The sequence below is a fragment of the Barbatula barbatula genome, assembly GCF_947034865.1.
Source record: "Barbatula barbatula genome assembly, chromosome: 7".
NCBI classification, from domain to species: domain Eukaryota; kingdom Metazoa; phylum Chordata; class Actinopteri; order Cypriniformes; family Nemacheilidae; genus Barbatula; species Barbatula barbatula.
The window spans coordinates 9,795,233-9,818,958 of record NC_136770.1 but is presented as its reverse complement, the minus strand read 5'-3'; the positions used below and the strand labels follow the sequence as shown (position 1 = coordinate 9,818,958).

General features: G+C 37.5%; 1 protein-coding gene across 2 annotated transcripts in view; it reads left to right on the top strand.

The window, feature by feature from the left end:
* tbc1d23 (TBC1 domain family, member 23) overlaps nucleotides 1-23,726 on the top strand; it is a 146,958-nt gene that overhangs the window by 84,544 nt on the left and 38,688 nt on the right. For both annotated transcript variants that reach the window (XM_079460924.1, XM_079460923.1), the window contains 4 exons: nucleotides 3,000-3,170; nucleotides 3,923-3,965; nucleotides 14,245-14,351; nucleotides 23,047-23,183. In XM_079460924.1, the coding sequence (XP_079317050.1) occupies nucleotides 3,000-3,170; nucleotides 3,923-3,965; nucleotides 14,245-14,351; nucleotides 23,047-23,183 (458 nt within the window). The remainder of the gene's footprint in view (nucleotides 1-2,999; nucleotides 3,171-3,922; nucleotides 3,966-14,244; nucleotides 14,352-23,046; nucleotides 23,184-23,726) is intronic.

The window sequence follows — 23,726 nt, the reverse complement described above, 5'->3', positions numbered from 1 at the left end:
ACCAAAATACACTGCAATATGGAAAGAAATAGAAAGTACGACGTTCAACAGAATTCCAATAACAGCTCTACTGAGTGATAACAAATTACGAGAGGAACAGGCTATCCCAGATTATTCTACAACAGCAGCTCCCTGAAGTCATGGCAGGCAATAGTTAAAATTTGTAAATTAGCAGAATCATCTCAAATTATGAGAGGTTGTGCGTACGATTCTGACTTTGCACCAAACATAATCGATTGTAGATTTAAGATATGGATCTCAAAGGGTTTAAGTACCTTTCATTCATTTATCCTCAAGGGGCATTCCAGAGTTTTGAAAACGTACAGAAAGATTATGGACTTGTAAAAGATGATTTTTTCAGATACCTGCAAGTGAGACATCACTTTAATGAAAATCTTAAAGAAGTGTTAGGAACAAATAAATCAGGGTCCCTGGAAGTATTTTTATCATTAACTTAACCCAGACCAAACAACAAAATTATATCCAAATTATATAATGCTATACAATTATCTAAACAAGAAAATACAGATTACATAAGGAAGAAATGGGAAAGTGAAATAAAAATGAAAATCACACAGGAAAGATGGGAGAAAATATGCCTGTTACAATGGGTATCAACCGGGTCAAACACATGGCTGGGGTTTTGCTGGAAACACATTGTAAGATTTTTTTATCACACCCATTCAGAAACGATACCAAGGCAATGGAGAGGCTGTGGATCTAATGAAGCTAATCACTGCCATATTTTTGGGATTGCCAGATTATAAAACCTTACTGGAAAGAGATTCACAAACATATAAAAAAATTATTTAATGTAAACATTCCATTTAAATGTGAAACTATGTACTTGGGCGATGTAAGGTTTGAAACATGGAACATCGACGATAAGAAACTACTGGCGATACCATTGGCAGCCAGTAAGAAATCTGTTCACGAGGAAATGGTTAAACGTGAATTCGCCCACTAATGATGAGTGGATTGAAATTATTTATGATATTTATGTCATGGAAAGGATATCCTATACCCTCAAGGTTGAAAAAGAAAAATGTTATAAGATCTGGTCCAAATGGACTGAGAATGTAAAACCAATTAGATCTGATTTCATTTAATGGTACTTAAGCTTTGTGAAGACCTACCCTCTTTTTATGTAATGTGTTAATTACTGGAAATGCTGTGCTTATGTTTTTTTTAATGAATGTTCTCAAATGTAGGTAAATAAGTAATGGTCTGTAAAAGAAAATTTTAGAAGGGCAATATAGACAAAATTAATCTAAAACATTTTAATCCTTTCCTACCTATGTACTTGAACAACTAAAGCTGTATTTAATGTATGTGATGGGAATTTGCCTTTCTAAATAAAAAGATCATTTAACAAAAAAAAAGAAAATGTTGCCAAATTACGAAATATGTGTTGCTGATGCAGAGATGCTTATTCATGCATTTGTAACCTCAAGACTTGACTACTGTAATGCGCTACTTAGTGGTTGTCCTGCATCATCAATAAACAAACTACAGTTAGTTCAGAATGCAGCTGCCAGAGTTCTAACCAGGTCCAGAAAATACCATCACATAACCCCAATGTTATCAACCCTTCACTGGCTACCCATTAAGTATCATATTGACTTTAAAGGTTTTTTAATCACTTAAAAAGCCTTAAACGGTTTAGCCCCTACCTACATAACAGAGCTTCTATCACACTACAAGCCATCACGCTTTCTAAGATCTCAAAACTCAAGACTTTTGATAAAACCTAGAATAACTAAATCCACCAAAGGGGGTCGAGCGTTCTCATACATAGCACCTAAACTCTGGAATTGCCCTCCCGACGTTATTCGAGGATCAGACACACTCGCTCAATTTAAATCTAGATTAAAGACACATCTTTTCAGACAAGCATTCAATTAATGCAAATATGCTAAATATACGACCGGGAGACTGCATTTATCAGATATTATTTAATAGAATAATTTAACTTGTTATATTAACACCATGCAATGTGTTTTACCTCTTTTGTGTTTTTCGGGTTTTTTCTTATTTTCCCCTGTTGTAAAGCTGCTTTGGAACAATGCACATTGTGAAAAGTGCTATATAAACTGATTTGAATTGAATTGAATGTTACCCTGTGTTTGCCATTTGCGGTTAAATGAATACAGGTACGTCTGATGATGTGGCAGTAGTCAGAGCCGATAGCCTAGTGGACAGTGCTCCGATACGTGCTGCAAATGTGTATATGGCGGCCTGTGTTCCAATCCAGGCTCAATGTACTTTGCCAATCACCTTACCTTCTTTACACCCTATAGTTTCCTGTCCGCTCAACGAAACTGTACTGTCCAACAAAAAGGCAAAAATGCACCCCCCAAAAGCAGTATACATGTGTTTATGAAATTGAATAAATTTTATTGAAATACTAAACTTCTCTAATTTCCTATGCAATGAACACTAATGTAAATTAAAATCACTTTATTTTGTGGAAAGGGGAAATAGCATCTCATTGCAGTTAAAAGAAAAGGTGAATTAAAGTTAATTTATCAGTTGCATAGTAACTGCTTAAAAAAGAAAAAAAAGAGGTCTTCTTAAATAAACATTTTGCAAGTACTCTATGTTTGTGCTGCCTTTAAAAATAACCCCTACTTAATAACTACGTGTTTGGATGTAACAACCAGCCAACCTGGTGGTTACATCCAAACACGTAGTTATTAAGTAGGGGCATGATCAGTGTGCAGTGTGAGCACACAATGATCTCAGACAATTTCATCCAGCTATATTAATCATACTCAACAGGTGCTTTCGAAGAACCACATTTGCCAGATCTTAATTGATATCATCTTGTATGTGTCATTCGATCTCAGATATAGTAAGTGATGTACAAAGAATGGGCCTCAGGTTTGTGCATAAATTGTGCATTTTAGAAACTAGCTGTATTTTCTTTCTTTGTGCAGAACAGTAAGTTTAGTTAAATATGTTAAATATGTTAACTATGTTATTGTACTGCATTACAGATGCTTCATAATCCTTCTGAGTTTGCCCTGTCTGTGAAGTCTCTTCTTGAGGCTCAAAAGCAGTCTCTTGAGTCAGCCTCAGTGGCCAGTGGTGAGCATCTGTGCTTCATGGGCAGTGGACGTGAAGAAGAGGATATGTACATGAACATGGTACTTGCTCACTTTTTACAGGTTAGAACTGCATCTGCTGCTACATAATACATTTACTCAGAGTCCTTTAAAGGTGTGATCTTCCATGGCTATTATTTTGTGTGGTTTAACATATTAGTTTTCACATACCATACATTACTGTTGCTCCTTTTTGCCACACCCTTTGTGAAACGCATACATTTTTACAAAGCTCATCGTTGTGAAAAGTGCGGTGTGTGCTGATTGGCCAGTTACCCAGTGCATTATGATTGACCGAATACCTCAATCATGTGGCGGAAATGTAATGTCACTTACCATATTCGGAACATCAGCTTCCACAATATAATGACAGCTTATAATGTCATCGGTATCGAGTGAGTTCATGCTTGAATATGATCCAGAAATTACAGTTGACCAAGCTGATCAATCAGCTTTGCCAGCGCGACTTCAGCAGAGTGTAAAAGAGCAGGAAGTTTTTTTTTTAAACTATTTGGTCTAACTATTAGGCGCTGCACACACTCGGATTTTGGGGTTGTATTGTTTTGGAACAGTGTTGTAAATAAATCTTAACCACTGATTTCTAATTGTGTTTATGATCAGCTTTTAAATAGAACATCTCTTTTGGTTTGAGACTTACATTTTTGCAATTTTTCATGTCTTATACTGTATATGCTGGAAAAATTTGTAACACATCAAAGATACAGGAAAACATGAGATTGTACCATTTGACCCCTTTTAAATACAATTCACCTGTTACATTTATTGTACTTACTTTGAACTGTCTTTTCTTTTAGAAAAACAAAGAGTATGTGAGCATAGCAAAGGGTGGCTTTATGGGTGAGTAATGTTTATATTTTTTTCTGTTTCATGTGATGCATGCAAAACAGTACCGTGCCTCAATAAGGGCTGCACACTTTGGGTAACCAATCTTATCATGATTTCACAGTTTTTGTAGCACTTTTATAGCAGTTTTTAATGCTTTTTAAAGCCTTGCTATAGTTTAAATACTTGTTCTTAATTTATATAGTGGTTTTTACAATGTTCATTGTTACAAAGCAGCTTTACATGAAACATATTAACTAAAAGCAATACATTACATTTATACAATTATTAATACAATATTATTAAGTTATAGGCTCAAAAGGTAACACTAAGTAATGTTTAGTCATGACTTGGGGTTTACAGTAGTTCAATTCAACTATTATATATATTTTTTAAATGTTACAAACATTTGTTGAAAGGACTGTTACCGCGTAATACATTTATGAAACCTCAACTGAAAATATTTTGTGTTCATCTCTGAATTTTTTTTTCTTGTGATTTCACCCCAAAACTTCTTCCCCTATCAGTTGCTGAAGTGTGACATCAGTTTGATATTAACAATAATTTACAATATTTCACATTCCGAATATACCTGAATGTAATGATGATCTTCTGAACGACACTAAAACACCATATCTTGCCATCACATTTATAAAAAAATACCATCAAAGTGTAGAAGAAGTTATATCATCACGAAGGATTTTAGATTCATAAACTTAATTCTTTAACTCCTGCCGGTATGAAAAAAGAACTAGATCTTAAGGTCTTCTTTTAATGGTTCTTCTTTAAGAACACTTCCGGCGCTGCACCGTGGCGACGAGTGCCTGCAGCACGTGTGAAAGCCCCGAACTACATGTTGGAAAAGTGTGTTTGCTAAGTCAGAAGTGAGCAAACAAGGTCAAGATGCGTTCTGTTACGCAGTTTATGTATATCGTCCTGGCGATTCATCTGTTGCTGTCGACAATCCCTTCATTGAGTCGGGGAGGCTGTGCATCGGCCGCTGCTACAACATATGGGGTTTTACGTTATACCCGGAATCAACTCTAGCAGCTAAGGGATCTGCACAGCGGAAACTTTCCAGTTGATCTGCCTGAGGAGTGCACACGGACACCCACAGCACCGAGGAAAAGAGGCCGGCGTGGGGGCATGCGGCGCAGAGTTCGCGCATGGGGGAGCAAGCCACCTCTACCTACTGTCATCTTGGCTAATACCCGTTCCTTGGTGAAGCAACTTACGGAGCTACGGAACGCTGTGAGGTACCTCGCAGAGTATCAGGAAAGTTGTCTGTTGTGCTTCACGGAAACATGGCTTAAAGACACGACTGATAACTCAACACTCAGGATCACAGGGTTTAGCGACCCGATTAGACTGGACCGTGATGAACAGGTAATCGTCAAGAGAAGGGGTGGGGGAGTATGTGTATTTATAAATGAGGGTTGGTGTGGAAATTACATAGTAAGAGACTCCTATTGCTCGGAGGATATTGAGATATTGTCGCTGTCGGTAAGACCTTATTATTTACCGAGGGAATTTGGTCAGGTGTTTGTCACTGTGGTATATATTCATCCCTGCGCTAATATTAAGGTTGCGGCAAATAGGATATACGACACAATGGCTAGATTAGAAAACATGGCACCTGATGCGCCGAAGTTTGTTCTTGGAGATTTAAATGGATGTTCAATCACAAGCGTACTGCCCAATTACTATCAATTCGTCAAGTGCCCGACAAGGAGGGAAAAGACACTTGATCTATGCTTCGGGAATATTAAGGACGCCTACAAGGGCTACGCAAAAGCACCCCTCGGAGACTCGGATCACAACTCAATTCAGCTCGTCCCGCAGTATAGACAAATGCTAATGACTAGCAAACCCGAGATAAGGACAGTCAAACAGTGGACTACTGAGTCTGTTGAATGCCTTAGGGGCTGTTTTGATTGTACTGTGTGGGACATTTTTCAGTAGTGGCTGATTATATTCGGTTCTGTGTGGACTCTATAATCCCAGAAAAAACTTTTAGGACATTTCCAAATGACAAACCCTGGGTAAATAAAAAATTTAAAAACTGCACTGTATAGGAAGAAGGGAGCTTTTGAACAGAGAGATATGCTTAAAATGAAAGAGATTCAGAAGGAGATTAGACAAATAACAAATGACTGTAAACGGAGATATAAACTGCAGATTGAGGCGAAAATGAGGGGGAATAACCTGAAACATGCATGGCAAGGGATGTATACAATGATAGGGAAGGAAGAGAAGAAAAGGCACATAGTTACAAATAGAGATGATCATGCATTTGCAAATGAATTGATTGCTTTTTATGCACGGTTCGAAACATCAGACTTTCTTAGGGAGCGTGATGCCATTAGACAGCAGCTACAGTTTGGCACTCCTCCAACCATTACAACAGAGGAGGTGCGTAGAGTATTTAGTCAAATTGATCCAAAAAAGCACCAGGCACTGATAAAATAAGTGGAAGGATTCTGCAGAAATGTAGTGAACAACTAAGCATAATTTTCTGCCAGCTTTTTCAAAAATCATTAGATACACACTACATTCCTAAAGCTAGGAAGTCTTCACTCATATCACCAGTACCTAAGGTAGTAAGACCAGCCGATTTAAATGATTATCGTCCAGTCGCCCTAATATCAATTGTGTTGAAGAGCCTAGAATGACACAGCAATAGTGGGGTTAAAACAGAATAGGGACGAGTCCAACTACAGGGGCTGGGTAGATCAATTCGTAGACTGTTTTATTTATATTTAGATAAAGACAGCTGGACCTACACCAAAGGAAATTATAATAGATAACAGAACTGAGAGCCAGCCCCATCAGTGTATGGCATATAAATGGAGAGGATGTTGAAATTGTGGCGCAGTACAAGTACTTAGGCACAATAATAGATAATAAGTTGAAATGGAACAGCAATATTGACACCATCTATAAAAAGGGGCTGCCGAGGCTGCATTTTTTGCGGAGACTAAGACAATTTAGAGTAGATAGAGATATGATGAGTTACTTTTTTATCACTCATTTGTGGAGAACATGCTACTGTTTTGTTGTGTTGCCTGGTAATTCTCTTTATCAGTGACCAACAAAAACAGACTTGGCAAAAAAACTAGACAGTATGGCTATTACCTGTGAAAGAAGGGTGTTGAAGAAGGTCAAACAATAAATAATGATACGTTACATCCCCTACATCAGGCATATGAGGTGTTGCCATCAAAGAGTAGGTTTAGGTTACCTTCTTTTGAAACAAATCGGGCCAGTAAGTAATTTATTCCAACGAGCATTACATTGATGAACAAAAAGTTACTTTCTTTCCAGCTGAACTGTCACAGTACTTACAACTACGCTTTGTTATCCCAGCCATGTGTAGTGGGGTTTGTGTTTTTCTTTCTGTTTTGTCTGAACGTTGTGAATGTGTGGGGGGGTGGAGGGTGGTTGGGGAAATTGATTTGTATTCCGTTTTTTGTATAAGTGTATCAGACATGTATGGTGCAGAACAATTTTCCGAAATGATAAATAAATTGATATCATATGATATCATAATGATATTTAATGAGGTCATTTTGATAAGGTTTTTGATGTATAATGTAAAGTGTTACTATTTAAGTGTTACTATTTATTGTTACTATTATTTATGATGTAATTCAGATGTTCTAAATCAATGACCTTTTCATATACAGTGGGGCAAAAAAGTATTTAGTCAGCCACCAATTGTGCAAGTTATCCCACTTAAAAAGATGAGAGAGGCCTGTGATTTTCATCATAGGTACACTTCAACTATGAGAGACAGAATGAGGAGAAAAAATCCAGAAAGTCACATTGTCTGATTTTTAAAGAATTTATTTGCAAATTATGGTGGAAAATAAGTATTTGGTCACGTATGTATGGCTCTCACAGACCTGTAACTTCTTCTTTAAGAGTCTCCTCTGTCCTCCACTCATTATCAGTATAAAAGACACCTGTCCACAACCTCAAACAGCCAGACTCCAAACTCCACTATGGCGAAGACCAAAGAGCTGTCAAAGGTGGGGTCGATATGAGGCTCCATGCAAGATCTCACCCCGTGGGGTCACAATTATCACAAGAACGGTGAGCAAAAATCCCAGAACCATACAGGAGGACCTAGTGAATGGCCTGCAGAGAGCTGGGACCAAAGTAACAAAGGCTACCATCAGGAACAAACTACGCCGCCGGGACTCAAATCCTTTTAATATTTTTTTTTAAATAAAATTTTAAGTTTTAATATTTCTTATAAAAAACTATTTGCAGTTTCCGTTGGGTATTTTTCTGAGTAGGTGATTTGAGAGATCTAATTGTTTTCATAACATCAGAATCACTAACAGGCCTAATTCTAAAAACAGTCTCCACTGTTATGACTGGACAGACATTAATATACGCAGGCGGAAAACCACTAGTAATAGTTTCGGAATCAATAAAATGATGATTAAAAATCTCTGCCACCTCAGCTGGATTGTTTATTGATTTCCCTTTTCAAGGTCTAGTCTTTTATTCTAATCTTGTTTTTTTTAACTGATTCCAAATTATTCTAGGAATAATCTGCTTTAGCTTTTCAGAATGTCTACACTTATCCATAGGATGATATTATTTTTCTTTCTATGATTAAATTGACAGGTATAATCAGAGATAATATTTTCAAATCTTTTTGTAAAATTTTCACTGAATGTTCTTTTGTGGGGCTGGGTGTACATGGGCGAACTTAAATGTTAAGCCATTCTTTATATAAATGCACATTTCCGGCTAGTGAAGCACACCTGAGAAACCTCTATCTACATATAAAATAAGCGATGTCGTAACTACGACTTACCATGGTAAAACCTAATGGTAAATCCCTCCAAAGCACATGCAAGTAAAAGATAATTAAAAAAATGTTTTGTTGCCCACTACGAATATAAATAAAATTGTATTCGATATTTTAGCCTATGTTTGCACATCTACAAATGTATCATGTTTTACAAAGAAACTTTAACAAGGAGTCAGAGACGTTCGGATACATATGCAGTATTTTAATATATAGAATGGTCAAACAGGCAAAGATCAGAGTACAGCGTCAGGTATATCAGGAGATATCCAAAATCAGAAACAATAGCAAGCAGAGGTCGAGGCAGGCAGCAGATAATCACAGTCGGAATAAACAATCCAAGATAAAACACGGGATGAACAAACACACGGAAACGCTCGGAAATTCTAGACAGGCTAAACACGACTTTGCAGTGTGAATAAGTGAACATGGTATATATAGAGTGAGACTAACAGGGTGATGAGACAGATGAATGTATTCAGTGATGATGAGTCTGGGAAGTGAGTTATGGTAGATTGTAGTTTTGTGAGTGAATGATAAGTCTGATGTGGAGTGCCCTCTGGTGGTTCTCAAGGGCACTCCAGCTGGTGACCATTACAGAAACTCAGAATTTGCGGTAAAAAACTCACTCCAGTGAAGTTATTTACGTTTTAAATGCATAAAACATTAATATGTTCATTTAGAGATGACAAGTATTATTGTGTAATTTATGGGTTGTTTTGAGATGTTTTGATGATGCTTTCACATGCAAAGTGCAGTATTATATACCACAGTTACAATCTACCTGTTTTAGTATTAAGAAGTTTTAATAGGGACATTACAATATGTGGGAGTATTAGTAATATAATCAGAAACCACATTTGTTCAAAGATGATTGTGAGCGAATGACTTTAATGACTTAATGTTACAATCAGTATACCTGTTTAATGATTATTTACAAAAAAATACTTTTACACACGGTTTGAACACTTGAACACCTGCATTTACACCACACACACTTTTGTGGACAAATGTAATTAAATTTAACTTATCGCATGCAGCCAAGGACGCCAGCTAAACATGAATTCACTAGGCTGCTCAAACATGAGCTAATTAAAAAAAAAAACAATGATAAATCATGTTTAGTAGGAAGACCCCGGAAAAGTGTCCAAATAAGGCCACATGAGATTTCTCTATGAAATACTCATTCTTTATTGGTTGACTTGTGATAATAATGTGCCAACCACGATTAAACGCGTATCCTGTTGCCTGGGATCTTTTGGTGGCAGAAGCAGGGTTATTAAAAATAAGAGATAACAGGAATTTACCCGATTGGTGTAACAGAAGACATCAGTTGCATCAGTTTCACTATAAATATGGGCTGAAGAACACTGTATTTTCAGCTGCTTTGGGAAGATCTCACTTTGTTTGGCATGAGCAAATAAAGTTATCTTTTTGACACCTAACCCTCTTTGTCTGAGCAATATTTTTAAACTACAAGAACAACTTTGCACGACAGTATATTTATACTTATATACTGTATATACCTCAGATTTATTTTTTTGGGTTTCTTTAGCAACAGCTGCTCCGTTCTGTGCATCATACGCCCTTATTTTATTTTCGTTGTTTACATGTCCTATCAAGCGGATTACAAATGACATAAACCATCCATTACAACCCGACTGTAAACTTTCAATCGGTTTTTGGCATTTTTAATCTGATTGACGTGTTTTTGCTGTATGGAGCTTTTACCTTCAGAGTGGATTTATTGGATTACATTGGTCCATCTAAACGTAGCTATTGTTGAATGTCAAACTGAATGTCACACTTCAGCATCTGACAGGGGAATAAGTTTTTTGGTGAAATCACTAAAAACATCATAGATGAACACAATATATTTTCAGGTGAAGTTTCATAAATGTATAATGTGGTGTTGTTTTAACAAGTGTTTATAAAAAAAAATCTAACAAATATAATAGTTTAATTGAACTGCTATAAAACATGACTAAACATTTCTTAAAGTGTTGCCTTTTGAGCCTATAACTTAATCATATTAATTATTTAAACTTGTAAACTTATCCACACAAAATCCACACTCTTTCAAAAATTCACTAGCATTAATTTAAGTGTAATGAATTTAAGATTGAGTACAAATTACACTGAGGAATACATGTAGTCCTTTGCCAGATGATATACAAATCATGTTTTACACTTAATGATGTTGTTCAATTTTGTTGTTAAAAATTTTTTTCTGTACATTCATGGTTCATATGATTGATGTTTTATTTGATATACACTGCAAGTGAATTTGGGTGAAAATTGGTGTGTGTGGCATTATTTAACTATGAGTTTCCTGAAAAGCCTTATCTTAATCCTGTGAAAAATTCTGAAGACTTTACCAAGAATTACACTGCAAGTTGGAAATTTAAATATTCTATTTTGATTTATTTTCAATATGAATATCCAGATTTCTTTATGAAAGCAAAGGGAAAGATAAACATTGCTTTTTAATATACAATAATTTTATATATTAAATACATTTCTTTAGATAATCGAAAACTAAAAAATACAATTCTTCTTAAACTAAATCGTGGATGAATGCAAGTTTTGCAATTATTTGTTACTTGCACCGGTTCAGAGCCCTGAAATAAAGTTGACTTGAGTAGGAAAATAAGCATTGGTGTCTGATGTTGATGATATATATTAAAGGGGACATTTTAAATTTACATTTATATTTAGTCATTTAGCAGATGCTTTTATCCAAAGCGACTTACAAAGAGTTCGGGAAACAATAAGCACAAAGAGCAATAGTACAATAGGTGCTAATACAAAGTAACTAGTTTCAACAAAAGCTAGACCACTACCTGTTGAGAGTAGAGGGTTAGTGTACGTGTTCTTTTTTTTCTTCTCATTTTTCTGTCAACTATTCGCCGAAGACGTGTGTTTTAAGTAGTTTTTTGAAGGTTGTGAGAGATGTGGTTGACCGGACCGCATTGGTAAGAATGATCCACCAGGGAGGAGTTGTGAAGGAGAATGAGTGTCCTTATGAGAAGGCATTACAAGGCGCCGCTCGTTTGCTGAACGCAGGGTTCTTGATGGGGTGTAGGAGTGTAGTAGGGTGTGAAAGTATGCCGGCACAGATCCAGTGATAGTCCGGTATGCAAACATCAGTGACTTGAATTTGATCCGGGCTTCAACAGGTAGCCAGTGAAGAGAGATGAAAAGGGGTGTCACATAAGCACTTTTGGGCTGTTGAAAGATGAGGCTTGCTGCTGCGTTTTGAACCAGCTGAAGTGGTTTGATAGCCTTTGCAGGAAGACCAGCAAGGAGAGCATTGCAGTAGTCCAACCTTGAAATGACCAGGGCCTGGACAAGTTGTGCCGCATGCTTCGTGAGGTAGGGTCTAACTTTGTGAATGTTAATTTAGGCATATCGACATGATCGCGTTTTCTTTGCAATGTGATCATAGAAGGAATCCTGTTCATCAAATATGACTCCAAGGTTCCAAGTGATTGTGGACTTGCCAAGCTGGAATGTGAGATCTTGTTGGACCGTTGGGTGTGCCGGAAACACAAGAAGTTCTGTCTTGGCCGGGTTCAGCTGCAGGTGATGCTCTTTCATCCAAGCTGAGATGTCATCTAGGCAGGCTGTTATGCGAGCTGCTACAGTGGTATCATCTGGGTGAAACGAGATGTAGATCTGGGTGTCATCAGCATAACAGTGATACGAGAAGCTGTGTGTCCGTATGATGGGTCCTAAGGATGTCATGTAGATGGAAAAAAGAAGCCGTCCAAGCACCGATCCCTGAGGGACCCCAGTGATCATATGGTGAGCAGTGGACAGCGAGCCCCTCCATGACACCCTGAATGATCTGCCGGAGAGGTAGGATTGGAACCAGTGGAGAGGGGAGCCAGAAATTCCTAAGGACGACAGGGTTGCTAGCAGTATCTGGTGATTGACCGTGTCAAACGCTGCAGATAGGTCTAGCAGAATCAGGACCAAGGATAGAAGGGTAATAATGGTAGGGTCCGATGTGGGTTTCTTGAGTAAGCCCGTGACCTGGGCCTTTTTCAATTTGGATGGAAAAGTGCCAGTAAGCAGGGAGGTGTTGATGATGTGTGTGAGTGTGGTGGATGTGTCAAGCGGACAGATGGTGGGGCGGCGAGAGAGAAGTTGGGTGACCTCATTGTATGACAGTGGGGTGAAAGAGGAGAGTTCGGTGTTAGAAGTGAGGCTAGTGTGTACTGAGGTCTGCGGTGCTGAGAATTGTTTGCTGATGGATGATGTTTTCTCAGTGAAAAATACAGCAAAGTCCTCAGCAGTCAAAGAGGTAGTGGGCGTAGGAGGAGGGGGGCAAAGAAGCGAGTTAAAGGTCTTAAAAAGCTGCAGTGTGTTAGGTGCATTGCTCACCTTGGTGGTATAAAAATATGTTTTCGCCATAGTAACACTAGCAGAGAAAGAGGAGAGTAGTGATTGGTAGTCTTTCCGCATCCCTGAGTGTACTCCGTTGTTCACGGAGGATGTCAGACAGCCAAGGGCAGGAGGATGTGGCACAAACTGGTCTGGAGGACAAAGGACAGAGATTATCTAGACAGGATGTAAGTGTAGAGCATAAGGTTTCGTGGCAGTGTCAGCATCTAGAGATGCAAAGTTGGAGGGAAGAGAATAATGACACTTTAGCAGAGAGGGTGCTAGGGGAGAGAGAGTGAATGTTCCGTCTAAAATATACAGGTGATTGTGTTTGCGTAATGCATGTTGAAAGTGATGAAGAAGTGGTCAGGAATGTGAATATGTGTGACTTTAATGTTGTCCGTGGTGCAGTTACGGGTGTAGATGAGATCAAGCTGGTTTCCTGATCTGCGAGTACCGGCTGTGGCGAGGCGTGTGAGGTCAAACGCGGCAGTGAGAGTGTGGAAGTCAGAAGCGTAGGGTTTGTCCAGCTGGATATTTAAGTCCCCAAGGACTACGAGAGATCCACCATCCTCCGGAAATGATGAGAGCAGAACATCGAATTCTTCAATGAAGTTGTGCAGAGGACCTGGGGTCGGTAAACTATGACAATACTGAGCGGAGTAGGAGAAGTAATAATTACAGCAAGGTATTCAAATGAGTAGTTGTTGCATCGGGAAGAAAGTGTGGAATATTATCCAATATTTCCAACATCAAATGAGATTTTCTCTTTATTGGTTTTTTTTGCATATAGTTTGGTAATTTAAGAAAAGAAAACACGCAGCAGTTTGTCTGAGTCTAAAACTGTGTCATCCAGTGAGCCATTTCAAATTTCAGCTGGTTTCTACATAGCTAGCTAGCTACTACGTGAATCCAGTGTGAAAGTGGCATGATGCATTAGCAGAACGATCACATCGGCTGAACACACTGCCCACTGTCCCCTTAAAAATAATATCTTACAGACATTAGATTAGGCCACAATAATCAATCATCATAATAATAAAATACCCCTAATATTCTACTTTTTTCTTTAATGTACAGCTTTGCAGCAGCACCTGGCTGATATTAATGTTGAAGGGTCGGATAATGTTTATGTTCATTGGATTGTGAGCACCTCGGGATCCCACAGCAGCTTCAGCTCAGCAGATGTGAGTTTTTGTGTTTGTGTCTGTGTGTGTGTGTGTGTGTGAAACTAACTTAAAATACAACATTTAATGATGTAGGGTCTTTTTTTATGTGGTCAGGGCCCACTTGTAGGTCGCAGAGTTGACAATGTTTTAATTTATTTAATATATTTACAAAGGAAATAAAACTATACTGTACTAAAATAGAATATATTTATGTGGGTCTTGAGAACCTGTCTACACAGCAAAAATATGTTGGGAGATCTATCAACATGGGTGTTAAGATTAACACTTTCCGGTTGAACATACAGGTCCATCTTTGCTATTGTTAAAACAACACTGAATAAAGTGTTTATTTTGAAAACAGTGTTTTATTTTATCACTCAAGGTGTTATTATACAAAAATTATTATACACACCTAACACTTTATAGTGATAAATCCCACACACCCAGTGCATTTATTTAATGTTGTATATATGTTAAATTCAATGTATATGTTTAAACCTTTTTTCACAAACCAACTGACTTTTATTTCTGACAATTTATTGAAATTTGTCAAACAACAAATAAAACAATGCAATATATATGGTATGAAAATACACATTTCCGCTGAGATTCAAAGAAGTATGTCCTTCATAAATCATAAATTTTAAACACTGAAATACATTATTCATGTAAAATATACAATTACTTCATAATTGCTAAACAATCACACTGAGAATTTCAAACAAGTAAATTATTTTCAATGGACATTTTAATTAGAAGTTGACATGTCTTTTAACAAGTAAAAATACTGCAGTAACATTTTCTTTGAAAATACATCAATTCAACATGCCATACAGTGTCCCTGTATGGTGTTCTTGTCCTTACTCTTCCTCCTGAATGACGTTTTGAGTCAAGTCAAATGCGTTTGTGTTTTTGCCAGTGGGTGGGTGCTTATCCGATATAGCAAAAAGTAAACAAACACATTCAATACAATCAGGTTACTTTGTTTTAATACAGATTCTGTTTAATACCAACACATCACAGCGAGAACTGCCATGTACCTGTGACAATGGTCAATAGAAACTCTATATTTAAATAAATAGTATTAAAGCTTTGCAATACCAATCGAATTCCATCGAGTGGCAACATCTTTTCCACAAGTTTATAATATGCAAAATTCAGTTCTCCTTGTTTTTCTGCAAGTGCTGTGGTGGCCTTTGCGCTTTTTTTGAAGATTTGAAACAAGGCGACTTGCAAAAGCAACAGTGCGACACACGGATCTTTATTAATGCGCTGTTAATGCACAATTGAAGTGTATGCCCCGTGCAACGGACTCCCTGTACAGTTCCCCATGATGGGTCTTGGGCCAGTTGATTGGTGCATGCAACCATATTAGTTGCATTGTCATGGACAACAGAAACGATCTTGGTACCTGTAATGTCCCCATCAGAAATTACTTCTTTCAGTGTTTGTGAAATATGTTTTGCTGTATGACTTTCCTCCATTTTTTGGGTTGCTAACACAAAATTTTCCAGTCGCCATGTTTCAGTAATAAAGTAATAAAAACTTCACCGTCCACAACATTCACTGGCCTCATATCGAGCGCAATAAACTCTGCAATTTTGTCCGTGATTTCTCTTTTCCTTTTCTCGGACAATGGCGGTCTCAAATCTAGCTTTCTTTGAGTTAGTTTTGGCGTAACTCCGGTACTGCTAGATGAACTGCCGTCGTCAGTCTGATACTGTGGGTGGATCTAGAAAAAAGACGAACATATTTTAAGTCACAACATATGATACTATTATTCGTAAATCAAAAGCGCCATTATATATGGAAAAGTGAAACGTATTTATTGGTAAGAAACTTACCCGTTTTAAGTGGAAAGCCATGTTTGCTGTTGATGAATGGTATGACATGAGCTGTTGGCACAACTTGCATTTAACTTTTTTGGATAATTTTTTACCATTTCAAAGTGCATCCACACTTAAAATTTTCTCATCCCAGACATTGTTAAGAAATCCCTGGCCAAGATGCTCCTCGTCTGTCACGGATCAGGGAAAGTGAAACTTAAATCTGCCACAGGGGTGGTTGGATTTATTCACACACACGTTAAAAATATTTATTGAACGCTTCTTTCTTTTCACGTTTTTTTTAACAGCATTATCAATTAAAAGCTGTATAACTTAATATAACCGTACAAAACCAGTAGTTCTGTGGGAAATTGAGCACCCCCATATTGCCAAAATGGTATGATTGTTGTTTTATAATAACCACAAAGATTCGACTGTGAGATCGGTGGTCGAATCAGGCTCAGCATATCGATGCATCGAATCATCGACTATTCGGGGTCACCCCTATATACTCCTCAATCTCGCAGGACCTCAAGCCATAGAGCAGGATTGCTCGTTCGTCTATGCAGGGGAGGTACCTGAACCCAGTGAGAACAGACAAATCCTGTTTGCAATACCAGAAGATGTTTCAGGCACTCAGGAGAACAGAAGATCCTGAGTGCCTGAAACAGAAGTTTCGTGAAATCTGTAACCCTCAAAAAAATAAAACAATTGAAAAAAAAAGTTCCTCAAGAAACCAGAAACAAGATGAGAGTATTGAGGCATTTATCAGTGGTCTCAGGGTTCAAGCTAAACCTTGTCCTTTTGGAGAGTCGATCGATGAGCTGATCTGTGACATTATAGTATGTGGCGTTAACAGTGAAAGCTTAGGGAAAGCACTGCTAAGGGACAGCGACATGACTCTCGCTAAACCCATAAAAAAATTGTATACACGAAGTTACAGAGGAGAATAATAAAACTTTGGCCACATCACAGACAGCAACCAATGTAGATGCAATCAATTTAATTGGAAGTGTGTCAACATTATTTACCCTCCGGTGGCCGGGCTAGGAGGAGTTGTCACCCTACACATAAACGCAATTCCAGTTGAGGTGTAAGTCGACAACTGGGCGAAATGTAATGCCAAACAAGACATTCAAGTGAATTTCCAGTAATGAGTGACCAGTCAGGCAATTGCTGACACCCTTGTAGCTTATGGTGGAAACAATATCGAAGCTAAAGGCTTGGTAATTTATGTAGTATAAATGGACAAAATCATTCGCTCCCATTCTTCTTGGTGGATCAAGATGTCCAAGCACTGTTATGATTTTGTGCATGCTTAGACATGGGGATTGTCACAATAAGCCTGCATGTACACCTTGTCGATATGGAGAGCAGCACTGAAGAGAATACAAGCTTTTTGCAGAATACAAGCTTGGAGAACTTCCAATCACACACTCCATGAAGTTGGACCCCAGTGTGTGGTTCGTCCCGCTCATCGTATCCCCCTGGCTTGTGGATCGTATAAAAGCTGGACCGTATGCATAGCATTCTGAGAGCCTTCGAACTGTGTTTTGTGGTTACATAAAAGCAAACAGGAATTCTATGTTTCAATCTGAAAGATCTCAATACAGCTCTAAAAAGACCTCATCACCCAATGCGTATTGTAGAGGAGGAGGCATCACAGATGTCAGGGGCGACCATATTATCTGTCCTGGATGCAAAGATTTATTTCTGGCAGATACGCCTTGACCCTAAATCCTCTATGATGACAACATTCAGCACACCATTTGGGCGCTACAGATTTCTTTGCAAGCCCTTCGGCATAAACTTCAGCGTGCCATGGAGCAGTTGTTTTCAGGGAACCCCTATGCAGTCATCATCAACAATGTCATCGAAGGAGGTTGCAATGCTGCGCAACCTGAAAAAAGTGTTGAACTGAGCAAGGGAGATTAAGTTCAAGATGAACCATGCAAGATGCAAATTTCGTCTGAGCCCGGTCAGTGATGTAGGGCACATCTTAACAAGAGACGGCCTAAAAGCATATCCTGCCAAAGCAAAAGCGATCTCTGAGAGGCCAGCCCCCAAGGACGTCCATGGGCTACAGTGTCTTTTGGGAACGCAAATTATGTAACTTTGCTGGGCCCTTCAGAAAGCTAACATGCAAAACTACTGCATGGTGCTGGTTAAGCAGCACCAACATGCATTCGACACCCTCTGGTCATGCCTATCCACCCCACCAAGGTTATTTTAGTTTACTAAAAATTTTTTCGAAAACTTTACTGTTCATTGAAACAAATAAAATATTGAACTCAATTGAAATGTTGAAAATTATAATTCTAAACAAAAACTAAAATAAAAATGTATTAATCTTATAAAGCAACATTAAAATGAAACCAATAAATTATAAAATGACAAAAGCATATGCCAAAATTGCTAAATCAAAAATGAACAAAAACAAAAAATAAAAGCTAATTTAAAATATTAATAAAACTAAAATCAAAACTAATAAATCTGCACCCCATGTGTTCTGGCATACTATGATCTTGAGAAGCCAGTTACACGCAGATAAGAAAAGGAGCCGTTAGCTGTTGTATTCGCCTGTATTAAGTTCAGAGACTATGGCTGAATCCGAAATCGCATACTTTCATACTATAAGTAGGCAAAAAGCAGTAGGCGAACGAATAGTATGTCCAAATCCTCAGTATTCATAGACAAGAAGGTGAGACATACCTGGATGGCTGACTGGCATCGCCCAGATTCTAAAGCACTCAGCTTGGATACTTGAGATGCTTCTGTATCCCATGACCCCAGAGACAGAATACCATGCACAGCACGCAAAATAGTCTCAGCCGACTTTCATGTACAATTAAACATGTTGTACATTATTGTACAGCTAATGTAACATTAACATTGACCTTGCTTTGTTCTTAAATTGACTGTTAAATTGAGTTTATTTACGTTTGTGTTTTATATGTATATTTCCCCTTTACAAATTGATAAATTGCTTAAATGTTAATCTGGTGGTTTAACGGATGCACTTTGGCGCAATTCAACTTTCTAATTACCTTTCATAAACAAATAATAACAAATCACAAATAAGTCCTAAACCAATTAATTAAATTCCTTATTTATATTAATGAAAACGAAGAGACCTGTATAAATGCAATACAGGCAAACTGTTGACCCGTTTGATTGTTTTAATTCAATTCAATTTTATTTATATAGCACATTTCAAATGTGCTTTGTTCCAAAGCAGCTTTACAGGGGTAAAAACTAAAAACACAACAAAAAAGGTAAAACACAGTACATGGTGTTTATATAACAAGTTAAATGATTCTCGTAAATATTATCTAATAAATGCAGTTTCCAATGCAGTCTCCCGGTGGTTCATTTTGCATTAGGTGAATGCTTGGCTGTAAAGATGTGTCTTTAATCTAGATTTGAATTGGGCGAGTGTGTCTGATCCACAAATAGTGTCGGGAAGGCTATTCTAGAGTTTAGGTGCTACGTATGAGAATGCTCGACCCCCTTTGGTGGATTTAGTTATTCTAGGTGTTATCAAAAGTCCTGAGTTTTGAGATCTTAGAGAGCGTGATGGGTTGTGGTGTGATAGGAGCTCTGTTAGGTAGGTAGGTGCTTAACCGTTTAAGGCTTTATAAGTGATTAAAATAACTTTAAAGTCAATACGATACTTAATGGGTACCCGGTGAAGGGTTGATAACATTGGGGTTATGTGATCGTTCTTTCTGTTTTTGATGATGAAGGACGAAGTAGTGCATTACAGTAGTCAAGTTTTGAGGTCACAGATGCATGAATAAGCTTCTCTGCGTCAGCAACACATAGAATATTCCGTAATTTGGCAACATTTCTAAGGTGGAAAAATGCTGTTTTTGTGACATTTGAGATGTGATTTCAAAATGACAGGTATATATTAGCTGTGTAATATAATGCCTAGATCTTTTACTGTATTTGTTGGAGTAACAGTACATCCTTCAACTTTCAGGTTATAATCCGAAATATTTGGTTTACGTGTCTTTGGTTTGATAAGTAATATTTCGGTTTTATTAGAATTTAAAAGGAAATTAAAGTCATCATATGTTTTATATCTTACATGTACTCTGCCAATTTGGATAGCAGGGAGGAATCATCAGCTGAGTATCATCTGCATAGCAGTGGAAGCTAATTCCATGTTTTTTAATAATGTTTCCAAGGGGCAGCATGTATATGGAGAATAGCAAGGGTCCTATAACGGATCCCTGAGGTAATCCATAATTTACTTGCGTTAGATTTGATGATTCCCCATTTAAATGGACAAATTGATGTCTGTCTGATAAGTAAGATCTGAACCATTGTAGTGCCTGTCCTTCAGTACCAGTTTAATTGTGCAAGAGATCTAGAAGTATGTTATGGTATACAGTATCGAACGCAGCACTAAGGTCAAGCAGGACTAGGAGTGAGATGTTACCTTTATCTGTTGCTATAAGCAGGTCATTTGTCATTTTATGACCGCAGTTTCAGTAGTGCGATGTACTAAAGCCTGACTGACATTTTTCGTGTATGTCATTATTTTGTAAGAGCAAGTACAACTGAGTGGACACTACTTTTTCTAGTATTTTTGACAGGTAAGGGAGATTTCAAATCAGTCTATAGGCCCCCATCTGAGAAAATGCAGTTTTAAATGTGTTTCTACCAGAAATTTAGTTGGCAGCATTTGTGCAGAAAAACCCTGTAATTATACAAATTCATCTAATCTTTTTTTTAACCTCCTTTTAAACCAAGGTGGCGTTGAATCCAGAAATTTCACTTCCATTTGTCACAATGTTACTAGATTACGTTGTAACAACGAGGGTGCGGTCATCAGATTACATAATCATACCGCTGTGACAACATCAGATAGTAATTAATATATTCATATAGAAAAGACAAATGCATACTCAAATTTCAGTTAATTTAATGTACAACAGTACACAATAACATTTTATTATTTTGCTTCAACTGTCAAAATAAAAGAATAAAAGCTTCAAGAAACGTGGAACATGTTTATATAAATTAACAGCAAGTTGTATAACTTCTATTTAAATACATAATAGTTATAAAACAGCATAAAGACAGCGTATATAACATAAGATTTAAGCATGTTACAAAATAATTTACAGATTAACAAAAACACTTTGAAATGAGCATTACTTAATGTGGTGAGGTTGGTCGTTTGTCATTATTTAGCTGTTTTCTATCTTCATTGCATTTTCCGGTTGCCATGGTCACTCTGCTCTGAACAGCCACCGGTGCTAAATAATATAAAAATAAAACCAAATAATGACTTAAAGAACATTTTATGTATTTTATACAAACCCCTTAGGCTATATGTTTCACTTGAATGAAATATCTTGATGCCGATCCCCCCGCTGTATAAATTAATACCTTAAAAATTACTTTGTTCCAGTCAGTAAGTGTAAGATTATTACTTTGTCTAGATAATAGCTTTTACGAGTTGATGAGTCTAGTCGATGGAACAATCAGAAGAACCGAGCCCGGGGACCAAGAATGAAACAGACACCGAAGTACAGTTCACTCAAAGTCAAAGTTTATTACAAATGGGTTCAGTTTATATATATGCAAAAGAGGAAGTGAGATTTGGGCTCAAATCCTTCACATTGGTGCACAGCGCATATATCACACATTGTTAGTTATTCCTGTCTAGGACAATTTATTAGTGCTTGGTTATACGTCGGTGCCACTTATAACACACCATGAGATACATCCTTTTAAGGAAGCATATATCATCTGGGGAAACATATATTATCCTCCTAGGTTACTTGCAGCGAGTAAATGTATGGGAACCATGGCATTCATGGGAACCATCAATGACCAAGATTCTAGAATCTCACAGTAAAGAAACGCAACATAAAAGCGTTGTAACTCTTGTCAGACGGCATTCTGTCAGCTTACGAGTAATTTAAAATGCAATTTATACAACTCTTTAATCCACTGTTGTGAAATTAGCGGTCCTCTCAGGTGCAGTTCAGCTGGGGTCTAAATTTGAGCCGAGGCAGGAGGCGCGCGCTGTTAATATTCCCATACAACGCAGAGCAGCCTGCATAGTGTGGTAAATCTTGCAGATTTACAATGTTCAGACTAAAAACTTTTCAAACAAGTGTCACAACCTGGCTCAAGGTTCGGCATAAATAATCAAAAGTGATTTATTTAACAAAAGAGTAACCAAACATAACTCGTTAAATGTAGATGGTAAGTTTCTATAAACTAAGTAAACCCAAAACAAGATATGGCAGTCGGCGTGATCAGGCCATGGTTGAAGTCTGGATTGCAGAGACAACCCTCCGAGTTGACCAAGTGAAGTTTTATCTCCCCTGGCTCACAGGTTCCAGGTGCACCCAATCAGCAATCTCCTCAACAGAACAAAGATGATTAACACTATTTCGTCACACTTGAATTTAAAATGTCAGATCTGCCCTCAAGTATTTGCTGAAAGACAGTGTGTAGGCCTACTGTTGTCGCATTGTATCATTAATTTCTGGTTTAGCTGTTTGTCACAGGTCTTACACCGACTCCAAGCAAGTCTTAAACCGACAATCGGTCCACACCAGCTTGGGAGACGGACACGCTAACAAGGAGGCTACGCTCCGCTATGACTTGACTTGACATTTGATGCTTTCAAGGAGAATTTGTAACTTTTTTGTGTCAATCCATTTTGGGCATCAACAATGACATATAATTTAATTTCTTTAAGAAACAAAAATTCTTAAAATGTTTTTTTTTATATTTTATTTCATCAATAATTTTGTACGTTTGTTGTTCTGATGCTAGTGGTACAAAAGTCCCACACCTTAGGTTGTTGTTTTGACAGAATTGTATATGCCATCATATTCTCTTTTGTCTTAATATAGGGGGAATTTAATAATGCAGATGACAAAGGAGTTAAATCACTCGTCAACAAGATGACTTTTGCACTCAAGTCAAAGTCAGTAAATGTTAAAGAGAAGGTCATCAGCTTCATTGAAAATTCTTCCACGCCTGTGGACAGGTGAGCTTTTTCTGTTAAGTCTGCTCCTTAAAGCATTCAGTCGTTTTTTATAAGTAATTGCTGGAATTTGTGAAATTTTTATGTGTTTAACACCGCATGTGTAACCTGAGTTCTGTTTCATAACAGTTGCTAAAGCAGCAGCGATTAAAATCAAATACTTTAATTGGATTGAATAAACTGATTTAATCAGTCGAGCTCAAATGGGCTTCATAAAAGTTTAGCTTTAGTTCACGCGGCCCTACTAATGCGAACAAGGCTAAATTAGACAACACCAGTGGCACGCTATAGCAGCCCTACAAGTCAAACGTGGATCAAGTCAGTACACTAAGGAAAAGAGAGTGGTGAGGTGCTCCTCTTTGTTTAACGGGGTTGGCATTAAGATGTACTTGGTGCAAAAAGAAACAAAACTGCATATGTGGGCAAAATTATTTAGTTTAAATAATTTAATATTTTGTGTGACACTTAAAGTCCCACTGCATTCAATTTGGTCACTTAAAACTCATCTTTAAGGCTTAAAATACCATATGCTAAAGTTTGTCCTGT